The 11030-nt window shown below is 43.7% G+C and overlaps 1 protein-coding gene across 1 annotated transcript; it reads left to right on the forward strand.

Annotated features, from left to right (window-relative positions):
• Positions 1-501: 501 nt before the first annotated feature.
• Positions 502-1783, forward strand: LOC123430236. The gene is made up of 3 exons (XM_045114115.1): positions 502-1083; positions 1274-1551; positions 1663-1783. The coding sequence occupies exons 2-3, from the start codon at positions 1297-1299 to the stop codon at positions 1747-1749; spliced, it is 342 nt and encodes a 113-aa protein (XP_044970050.1). The 5' UTR covers positions 502-1083; positions 1274-1296; the 3' UTR covers positions 1750-1783.
• The last annotated feature ends 9247 nt before the right edge of the window (positions 1784-11030 follow it).

Genomic DNA, 11030 nt, shown 5'->3' on the forward strand with positions numbered 1-11030 from the left:
TATATATTAATTTATCATTTTAATTATGTTCATATACTATATGTATATATAATTTTTCAGAGTGAGTTACATGAAAAAATTATAAGTTAAACCATAGTTTTATTTAATTTGTGAAATACATATATATTTATACGAAAAACAGAATACACAAATATGATACACACTACCAAAAAAATACTAGTATGTATACTATCTAAAAAATTATTATATACTACATACTGCGAGCACATACTTCCCGATTTGATAGATATTACATACAACATACAAAACGCAAGTGGTGATAACTACCACCGGTGGTACATAAAATTTGTCATATATATATATATATATGGTGGGTCTATTATACAAACACCCTTAAAAGTCTTATTCTCATAACACTTTTGCTTATTTTGATAACACTCTTTGCTGACGGACTCAATAGAAAAAAATCACCCCTCCTCCCACAACCACCCACCACTCCCCACCGAGCCCCACTCCTCCCTAGATCCCCTCCCATCCATCTTCTTCCTACCACACCCCATCCCCCGATCCACCCACCCACCACCGGCACCCTACCAGCACCCACCCCGGTGCCGCAACGCACCGCGAGGTCCGCCCAACTGGCTCACCTACTCCGGCGCTCCCCTTCACGCCCAAGGCAACCCCGTGCTCTCCGCCCGCTTTCCCGACACCAGCGACGCCCAGGAACTCCCACCCATCGCAACGCCAACCAACCCTCTAGCCCACGCGCCACCATGACTCTCGTGACCCGACCCCCCGCCACCCGCGCGCCGCCACACCTCGGCATCCCGATCCGCTGCTGCCCTGCGCGCCACAGAGACGGGTCACTCCGACCCAGATCCACCATGGACGACGACATGTCACTGCCACTTCCGTCCATGCCTTCCTCCTCGTCAGATGTAGTCGTAGGGAAAGGCACGTGGTGCACTGGTTGGGACAAGCCCCACCTACCCCTCCCCCTCCACCGACCAAGGCGCCCCATTGGCCTGCATCCACTGAACCAGCACCCTGGTGAGAGACCATTCTCCAATAGGTGAATGTCTCCGACGACGCGAGCTCAGGCCCCGTTGAAAATTGGATGAGGTAGTCTCACAGCGACCTCACTCGATCCATTTTTTGTCGTTGGCACCGCTAAGGATCTCTTGCTGTGGGCGCTGGCCTTTGCCGAAGCAACCCACGATCCATCCTCTCCTCCTCTCCACTCTCTTATCCATAGGTCCAAATGTAGCCCCCTTTGGTTTCCTCTTGAGGTTCATTTTGCCTATTTTTGCAGGAAAGGTGGCGGAGTTTGGTTCGATGCCCAGGCGAGTCTACTGCTCCATGAATCTGAGTTCGCCTAGATCCTCGGTGTCCGCTTCTTGGTGCCCCTTAGGTGGCTGGAGAGACGCTGGCAGGGGCTCCCCTACACCACATCACCAGGGAAGGCGCTCATCCTCCGTTGCCGCATCTTCTGCTTGCAACCATCGTGTGGGACGACGCGGGATCCATGTGGGCTACAGTTCACGGGTGCAGCATGTGCGGTGCACTCGGTCCGGTGCTCCAGTTTATTCAGTATGTTGTTCGCTAGGGAGACAACACCAATGACCACTCCACTTGGAGAAGGAAGGGTGGTGCAGTTTGGTTGGATGCCTCGTTTCTAAAAAAAATTGTTGAAAACTGTAGGTCGTTGAAAAAATGTCAAGTGGTGGAGTTCATTGTAAACTGCAGTCCATTCAGAGTTCGAATGGAGTCACTTTGAATGCCATGTGATGTGGCTCGGTATACAATGCAACCCGTCTCTGAATTCATGTCAATTTTATTTTTTTTTGCTGTGCAAATGGATGCTGTTGGTGCTCGATTGTTAATTAGAAAAGACAAAATAGATTTTTTCTGTTGCTGCTCGATTGCTGTTGGTGCAAAAAGGTTAGAAGAGAGGGGGGGGAATAGCATGCAGTTTGCCTGCTCATCAGATGTAGTGCGGTTTTCAATTTAAAGCAGTGCAGTCCCCCGTTTGATGTTGCTCATCTTGTAAGTGTGGAAAAATTGTTACAGAAACAACAAAAAAGTAATGTGGGTCACTTCTCGATAGCGTTGTGGAACACTTACGCCCGATGTGAAGTGCACTCCACTTTATCGCCTAGGATCCACTTTATTGCCTAGGAAAAAATCACGTCTGACAAAAAAAGCATGAATTTCACTCCTTCGTCCGATGCAGTGCAGTTTTCTTTCTGAAGCAGTGTGTTCTTATGTCTGATGCAGTTTCCTCGATGATTTTGTTGTTGCGAAAAACACAGTATCTGCATTTTAATAATTTCAAAGCTGCTCTTAAACCGTATGGAATTAGAGAGAGCGATCTACATGGAAAAATTGCGTCTCGTTGATATATTTCGAACGTTGTATCATTTGCATCGTTCCGACGAGCAGTTTGGAAAAATTTACGAAAATACGCTCGCTGCAACTCATAGACAGCCGCACCATTTCCAAAATTCGTTTAGAATCGCGAGGAATCTCAACAAATGACCAACATATGAAAGTTGCTCCTATTATACAGATTTTCAACGCTATATCGCATGCCTCGTTCCGACATACGGTTGAAAAACTGCAACGAAAACGTACCGGAAAAATCGAAAAATTTGAAAAACAGAATTCCATTTTTTTAGTAAATTTGAAATTACTATCAAACCGTAGGGAATTAGAGAGAGAAATATACATGAAAAATATGCGGCTCGACGATATATTTCCAACTCCATATCGTTTGCTTCATTCCGACGAGCGGTTTAGAAAAAATCACGAAAATACGCTTGCTGCAGCCCGTCATGCGGCCACCATTTTCGAAACTGTTTTCAAACTAAGACGGGTCGCGAAAAATGTTCAACATGATGGAGTTGGGGATTTCCGTAGCAATCAAGCGGTATATTATATGCCTCATTTCGACAAACAGTTTAAAAATTGGAACCAAAACGGTGTCGAAAAAGCGCGTGCAGTTTATTCTCGTGACATTGCAATGTTTCGTTTGATAGGGATGGAGTGCACTAACGTTGAGCTTGTAGTTGGGAAGTGTGTGCAGAATAACTATTCTACTAATATTAGCAGAATAACTATTCTACTAATATTCACGGAATGAGAATAATATTATGATAACTACCTCACTCGTCCAAGTAGTATCACCTGAACTTCCGTGAGTGCTAGGTTGAACTTCCTCTAATATTGTCCAAATGGTGCTTCTGATATACCGTTGGAAAGCTGTGGACACCATGGTCACAACCTAGGTTGAATTTTTGGCAAAATCTACCGGTTTAAGAGCAGTTTAGAAAACCGTTTTTCTTCATACAAAAAAACGTGAATTGTATTTTTGATGTTATTGCTAAACCATTTATCGAAATGGGGAAATGATATAGCATTGGATAGCTGCTGCAAATCCGCTCATTTCACATGTTGAAAGTTTTTGCCAGATTCCCTAGGGTTAAATAGGAATTTAAAAAATGGCAGAATTTGTGAAATCGAACAGTCGGGTTCATATTTTTTGGTTAATTTGAAAATGACTAGTTCAATCGATGCAAATGATATGGCGTTGGAAAGATTATGAAAATGCGCATCTTTTCATATAAAAAATTTGTTCCAACTATGAATAGTTTAAAAGTAATTTAGAAAACATCAGAAGGTTTACAGAGTTCATGTTTTTGCGTTATTTTCTCAATGGTTTGTCGGAATGTAGCAAATAATATGGCATTGGAAAACTTGAACAAATGAGAAATTTTAATATGTAGATAGTTTATTCCAATTCTTTGCGGTTTTAGGTCAACTCTAAAAATGGCTAAAAGTATTTTTTTTGGTCGTAATTTTTACAAACTTTAACGGAATGGGGCAACTAATATATCATTTAAAATCTACGGAAAATACGAAACTTTTTTATGTAGATAGTATTCTCTTATTCCTAGCCATTTTCAAGAAATTTTAAGAATAGCGAGATCATGCTTTCTGCCTTTATCGCGAAACAAAATATTCAAAAATGCACTGCGTGAAGAACTTCAACTTCTCGGCTTGTCTACTTGAACATCACTCTGTTTTCACGTGCTATTTTTTGCTCGTAATTCTCCATCCACTCATCGGAATTGATAAAATGATATACGAATGAAAAGTTGTTGCAAACACGCAACTTTTCCGTGTTGATCTTTCTTTTTTCATACTCGCAGCGGTTTATTACATTTTCATCCGAAATTCATGCAGTGTAGTAGTTCAACTTCCCCAAGTGCTAGGTTCAACTTCCAATAATATTGTCCAAATGGAGCTTGCGATATACCGTTGGAAAGTTGTGGCCACCCTTGTAACAGCCTAGGTTGAAATGTTGGCAAAATCTACACGGTTTAAGAGCAGTTTTGAAAACCGTTTTTCTTCATACAAAAAAACGTGAATCGTATTTTCAAGTGTTTTTCTAAACCATTTATCGGAATGGGGAAATTGACATGGCGTTAGAAAGTTGTTGCAAATCCGCTCATTTCACATGTTGGAAGTTTTTCCAAATTCCCTACGATCAAAGAGGAATTTCAAAAATGGTAGAATAACTGAAACTGAATAGCCATGTTCGTATTTTTAGGTTAATTTGAAAAAGACTAGTCCGGTTGATGCAAATGATATGGCGTTGGAAAGCTTATGAAAATTCCCATATTTTTCGTAGATAAAGTTTTTCCAACATTGAAGGGTTTAAAAGTAATTTAGAAAACGACAGAAGTCCCACCGAGTTTGTATTTTCACGTTATTTTCTCAAAGGTATGTCGGAATGCAGCAAATGATATGGCCTTGGAAAGCTTGAACAATTATGAAACTTTTATATGTAGATTGTCTTTTTAATTCTTTAAGGTTTTAAGTCAAGTTTGAAAATGGCTAAAAATGTTTTTTGGTCGTAATTTCTACAAACTTTATTGGAATGGGGCAAATAATATAGCGTTTAAAAGCTACCTAAAATGGGAAACTGTTTCATGTAAATGGTTTTCTTTGATTCCTAGCTATTTTGAAGTAATTTTGAAAACAGGAGATCATGCGTTCCAAAATGCACCGCATGAAGAACTTAAACTTCTCGCCATGTCTACTTGAACTTCAATGTGTTTTTCACGTGTTGCTTTATGCTCGTCACTCTCAATCCACCCACCGGAATTGAGCAAGTGATATACCGATGGAAAGCTGTTGTGAACATGGAACTTTTGCTTGTTGATCCTTTTTTCATATTCGTGATCGTTTAAGAGATTTCCATCTAAAATTCATGCATTGTAGTAGATGAACTTCTCGTTGTTTTTATGTTGAACTTCTGTCACGTGTTTTTGTTTGTATTTTCTCACCCATTCATCGGTGTTACACAAATGACATTCTGAACAAACCTCTCTCACAATAATTTTTGAACTTCCTCCGTCCAAGGACTTGAACTTATAACAACACTAAATTTGGACCTTGCCTTTTTATTCACTTTTCTCATATTAAACACACACCATGTGAGCTTTCTCCATTTTTATAATTTAATTTTTTAGTTTTCTTTTTGAACTCTAATTGCTCCCAAATAATAATTGGACTTCTTTGTGGATTGAGAGAATTATTTCCAAAACACAAAAACAATTTCTTTTTTGTGTTTCTGAACATGTAAATACATGGTGAACCTCTCTCGCAAGAATTTTTTAATTTTCTCAGGCCGAGCACTTGAACTTCTAGCATCAAAAAAATTAGACTTTGCATTTTTTTCTCATACGAAATGCACACCATGAAATTAACGCCTGTTTTTACCCTACGCTCCTACGGTTAGGGTTTCGTCTCCTCTGAGGCGATCCGATCGCCTCCGAGTTCTGTCCTACATCGATCGTCCCTGATCTGTGCCTCCGCCATCCCCAGCGGACTCCCCATACCATGTACGAATGGCGCCTCCCTCGGATGCTAACTCTGCAATGAGCGGCGACGGCACGGCGGCCGCAAAATCCGATGTGTAAAAACTCTTCGACCGGTTGGATCTCAACGACGAGGAGTTTGATGATGTACATATTGATGAGGAAGATCCTGAGATTCAAGAAAGCGTCTGGTAGCTTGCCCTAGCTAGGGTTCACATCGAGAAGAATTTCAACCAATCTACCTTCTACAAGGATATGCAGGTGGCATGGAACCCAACGCAGAGCGTGAGGTTTTGGCCTGTTGGTCCTAAAAGAGTTATCGTCCAGGCCTCGTGCCTCGGGGATTGAGAACACATCATGACACAAGGTCCATGGTTGTTCCGTAACTGGGTTGTGCTACTTTGGTCGTACAATGGTTTCAATAAAGCTGAGGATGTTGTGTTCGTCCATATGCCAATTTGGCTTCATATTCACAAGTTATCAGACCCTTACTGCAAGGTGAATATTGTGGAGAAACTCTTGAAGGGTGATGGGGATATCTTGGAGATGCGTATGAATGGCAACATCCATGGTGATTATGTAAGGATGACGGTGAATCATGATATCTAACAACCCCTTACAAAATTTGTCACTAGTGTGCGGGCAAAAGAATGACGAGTTCTGGTTCGCTATGAGAAGCTGTCCAGGTTCTAAAAGGTGTGTGGCCTAGTAGGTCATGAGCATAAGGAGTGCGGACTGGTAATACATGATGAAAAGAAACTGAAATACGATGATTGGTTGTGTGCTGATGCTCCTAGTCACTCACGATCACACATTGTTTGTGTCAAGGCAGCTAGGCCTTGCCCCGAGGGAGGGCTAAAATCCCAAACGCCTCGGTTGCTTTCGAGTAGGAGAAGATTGATCCCGGGACCCTGGATACGGCATCGAGTCCGGTGAAGAACCTTCGCGCCGAGATGGATGTTGACACGGAGGTGGGGAAGAGGTTAAGCATGGATGCATGTACACTGACACCCTCGCTTGCTATCACTGATGGTAGTGGCGTGGATATAGGGAAGGACAAATCTCCCACGAGCAGCAGCTCAAGTAGTAAGCATCTTAAGCTCTCGAAGGACTCTCACAAGAATTAGATATCAACGGCCTCCCCCAAAGAGGACCGCCGGAAACAATGAATATACTTTCTTGGAACTTCCGGGGGGGCATCGCCGGACAGTTTGTGAGGTTTTGGCCCTCTCTAAAGCCAATAACCCCAAACTAGTCTTTCTTTATGAGACTAGACAAGAGGCCTTGAAGGTGGAGAAATTGAGATGGAGACTTGGTATGAAAAGTTTCCATGGAGTGAGCGGTGATGGTAGAAGTGGTGGTCTGGCAGTATTCCAGGACGAGTCTTTGAGTGTAATAGTACTCGAAGCTTGCAACCTTTTACATTGATGTACGGATTTTGGATGCGGGGTCAGGTATTTCGTGGAGAAGTACCTTCATCTATGGTGAACCGCGAGTGCAAAATGGATAGCATATGTGGGATCACTTACATCGTCTCGAGGCTGTATCACAGGAGCCATGGTTTGTTTGTGGTGATTACAATGAAGTATTATGGCAGCATGAGCACCTCGACGTTGCGGGCTGAAAGTAAAACGTCAGCCTTCAGAGGCTGCCTCTTGACGTGTGAGCTCGAGGACCTCGGTTTATGTGGTCTGCCTTATACGTACAATAACAGATAGGAAAACACTCGCAATGTCCAGATCCCCTTGGGTTGGGCGTGTGCGGATGAAACTTGGTGGGATATCTTTCCAGCGGCAAGGGTTTTTTACCTCGCCGCATCGTGCTCAGACCATAGCCCCCTCTTGGTAAGACTTGAGGGTGTCCCTGAGAAGAGACGCCGCCCTCATGTATTGCGCTATGAAATAGTGTGGGAACACGATCTATCACTCCCGGGAGTCATTGCGAGGGCATGGGCAAAGCGCTGCTCCACTAGTAATTTGGGTTCGGTCACCTCCTCACTGAATGAAGTGATGAAGGAACTAAAACAGTGGAATAGGGCGAATGTTTGGGAATGTTTTGAAAGAGATAGAGACTCTTCGTACACAGCTTGCCGAGCTCCAGTTGGTGGGTTCAGGCCGTGCTCAGATTCATAACAAAATGAACCAGCTTGATGAGTTGTTGTATAGAGAGGAAATTCTATGGCTTAAACGCTCCCATATATCTTGGTTGAAGGAGGGTGCGAGAAACACCAAGTACGTGCATCGACGGGCAGTCTAGCGAGCCCGCGGGAACCATATTCAGCGCGTGTTAAAAGATGATGGCTCCTGATCTAATGCTCCAACTGACATGGAAAGGATGGCAAACTCCTACTTTAAGGAGATTTTTACAAAGGACCCAACACTAGTCCCAGGTGAAGTCCTTGACTGTATCATGCCGCGCGTCACAATAGAGATGAACGAGTCTTTGTGCAAGATTTATACAACGGAGAAAATCTCTAATGCCTTGTTTCAGATTGACCCCTTGAAGGCCTCAGGATGTGATGACTTTCCTGCCCAGTTTTATCAACGGAATTGGGCGGTGCTCAAGGATGAAATTGTTGCTGCCGTCCAAGACTTCTTTGTCACGGGGATTATGCGAGATGGTGTGAACAACATGGTCGTGCTTATCCCAAAAGCTCCTCACTCGAAGGAGCTCAAGGATTTTTGCCCAATTAGCCTATGTAACATGGTGTACAAAGTTGTCTCCAAATGTATGGTGAACAGGTTACGGCCCTTCCTCGCAGAGCTTATATATGAAAAACATAGTGCCTTCATTCCAGGACGGCTTATCTATGATAACTCTATCATTGCGTTCGAATGTAGTCACCATATACAGTCACTCAAGAATATCTCACCAACTTTACATGGTTACAAGTTGGACTTATCTAAGGCCTACGATCTCGTCGACTCGGATTTTTTGGAGAAGGCATTGGCCAAATGGGCTTCTCTCAGCAGTGGATTTCTCGCGTTATGGCATGTGTTACTTCGGTAAAATATTCAATGAATTTTTATGGTAAATTGGTGGAGGCCTTCTCCCCATTCAGGGGGCTCCGTCAAGGTGAACCATTATCACCCTTCATGTTCCTCTTTGTAGCTGACGCGCTTTCATCTCTGATTAATAAGGCTACGCGAGAGGAAGGACTCCAGGGGTGAAAATATGCAGATGTGCTCCTAAAATATCTCATCTCCTATTTGCGGTCGACTCACTCCTATTTTTCCACGCGTCACAACAGCAAGCACTCTTGGTTAAAGGTTTGTTGAACACTTACGCGACGGTGGTTGGCCAGCTGATTAACCCGTCAAAGTGCTCCATCCTTTTTTCATATCATTGCTTACCTAGTGTGGTTGAGGAGGTTAAGAGCATGTTGGAGATTACTGAGCAGATTTTTGAACCCAAGTACCTGGGTCTCCCGGTCCCTGAGAGGAGAAAGCACAAAGGAAATTTTGAAACACTCCAAGAACGCCTGAGATAGAAACTTATTGATTGGAGTGAGCAATACACCTCTTCGGGAAACAAGGATATTCTTATCAAGTGAGTGGCTTAGGCTATCCCACCTTATGTTATGAGTGTGTTTAAACTCCCAGCCTCAATATGTGATGAGCTAACACGTATGATCCGTTAGTATTGGTGGGGTGTTGAGAATGGGAAGAAGAAAATGGCTTGGATGAGTTGGGACAAGTTGCGGCTTCCTAAACTATGGGGGGCATGGGTTTCACGTATATGAGGGCCTTTAATGAGGCTTTGCTGGCCAAACAGGCCTGGAGACTATTGGAATCGCCGGATAGTTTATGTGCACGCTTACTCAAGGCAAAATATTTTCCTTCAGGTCATATGCTTGACACGGTCTTCCCTGGCTCTCGCTCCATAGTCTGGAAGGGTATTCTACATGGCCTCGAGCTGTTGAAAAGGGGTATTGTATGGCGCGTGGGCAATGGTACATTAATTCGTACATGGAGGGACCCCTGGATCCCGCGGCCCTACTCCTTTCGGCCCATCACCCCGAAAGGTACTTGTCGGTTTAACCATGTGTCTGATTTCTTGGATGGTAATGGAGCATGGAGAATCGACGAGTTGAGTCGTTCCTTCTGGCTGATGGATTTGGATCACATCCTGAAAATCAGAAAATCACCTTGGCACTGGTGTGATTTTCTATCTTGGTACCCAGAGAAGGGTGGCACGTTCACGGTGAAAAGTGCATATTGGTTAGCCACACAAGATCATAACATGAAGTACTCAGCGGGTGCATCAAACTCTAATCCGGATGGTTGTCGCACACTATGGAATTGTGTTTGGAATTCGGTTGTTCCTCAGAAGATGAAGATTACTTCTTGGAAGGTGGTGACCGGAACACTACCTACACAATAGTGCAACAGGTAGAGGGACCTCTCTACACGATCAACATGCTCTTTGTGCGGTGTAGAAGAGGAGAGCATTGTCCACGCGTTGATCTCATGTTTGCAGGCTCGCGTCCTTTGGGTAAATATGCGAAGGAGATGACCTCTTCCAGGTGATGACCTTCTCATTGATAATGGAAAAGGGTGGTTCATGCACTTGCTCAATACGTCCTCTGATGAAGTTCGGGATATGTTGATCATGTTAATATGGCGGATTTGGCATTTGTGTAATGATAAGATCCATGGGAAGGATATCCCACCCGTTCGTGCTATGTTTGAGTTTTCGGATAGTTACTACAAATCCATCAGGCTTGCCGGGAGGTACTCGCATGAGGAAATTTTGAAAGGGAAGATGTCTGCCTCTACCCTTGATATGCATGTACACAGGGTGACGAACCCTCCGGTTCCCTGGCCTGCACTGTCACCACACATGGTAGCTCTCTCGGTCGATGGCTCCTTCCTGGAGGCTGATGGCTCTGCAACGGCTCGCATGGTTCTCACGGATAACGAAGGGGTGATTATTTTTGCGGCATATTGGTTCATATTCCACTACAATGATCCATTGGAAGTGGAACTGTATGCAATCATGCAAGGCATGGCGTTGGCGATTCAACACTCCAACCTTCCAATGGTTCTTCAGTCGGAATCTTCGGAAGCTCTTTCAAGTCTATTTACTCATGGATTGACTCGTTCGGCATATGGCCAGTTAGTTCTTGAGATTAAGGATCTTCTTGGTAGTAGGGAGTTTTTTCCTCAGAAAATTAGTCGTACT

Source organism: Hordeum vulgare, chromosome 2H (assembly GCF_904849725.1).
Source record: "Hordeum vulgare subsp. vulgare chromosome 2H, MorexV3_pseudomolecules_assembly, whole genome shotgun sequence".
Lineage (NCBI taxonomy): Eukaryota > Viridiplantae > Streptophyta > Magnoliopsida > Poales > Poaceae > Hordeum > Hordeum vulgare.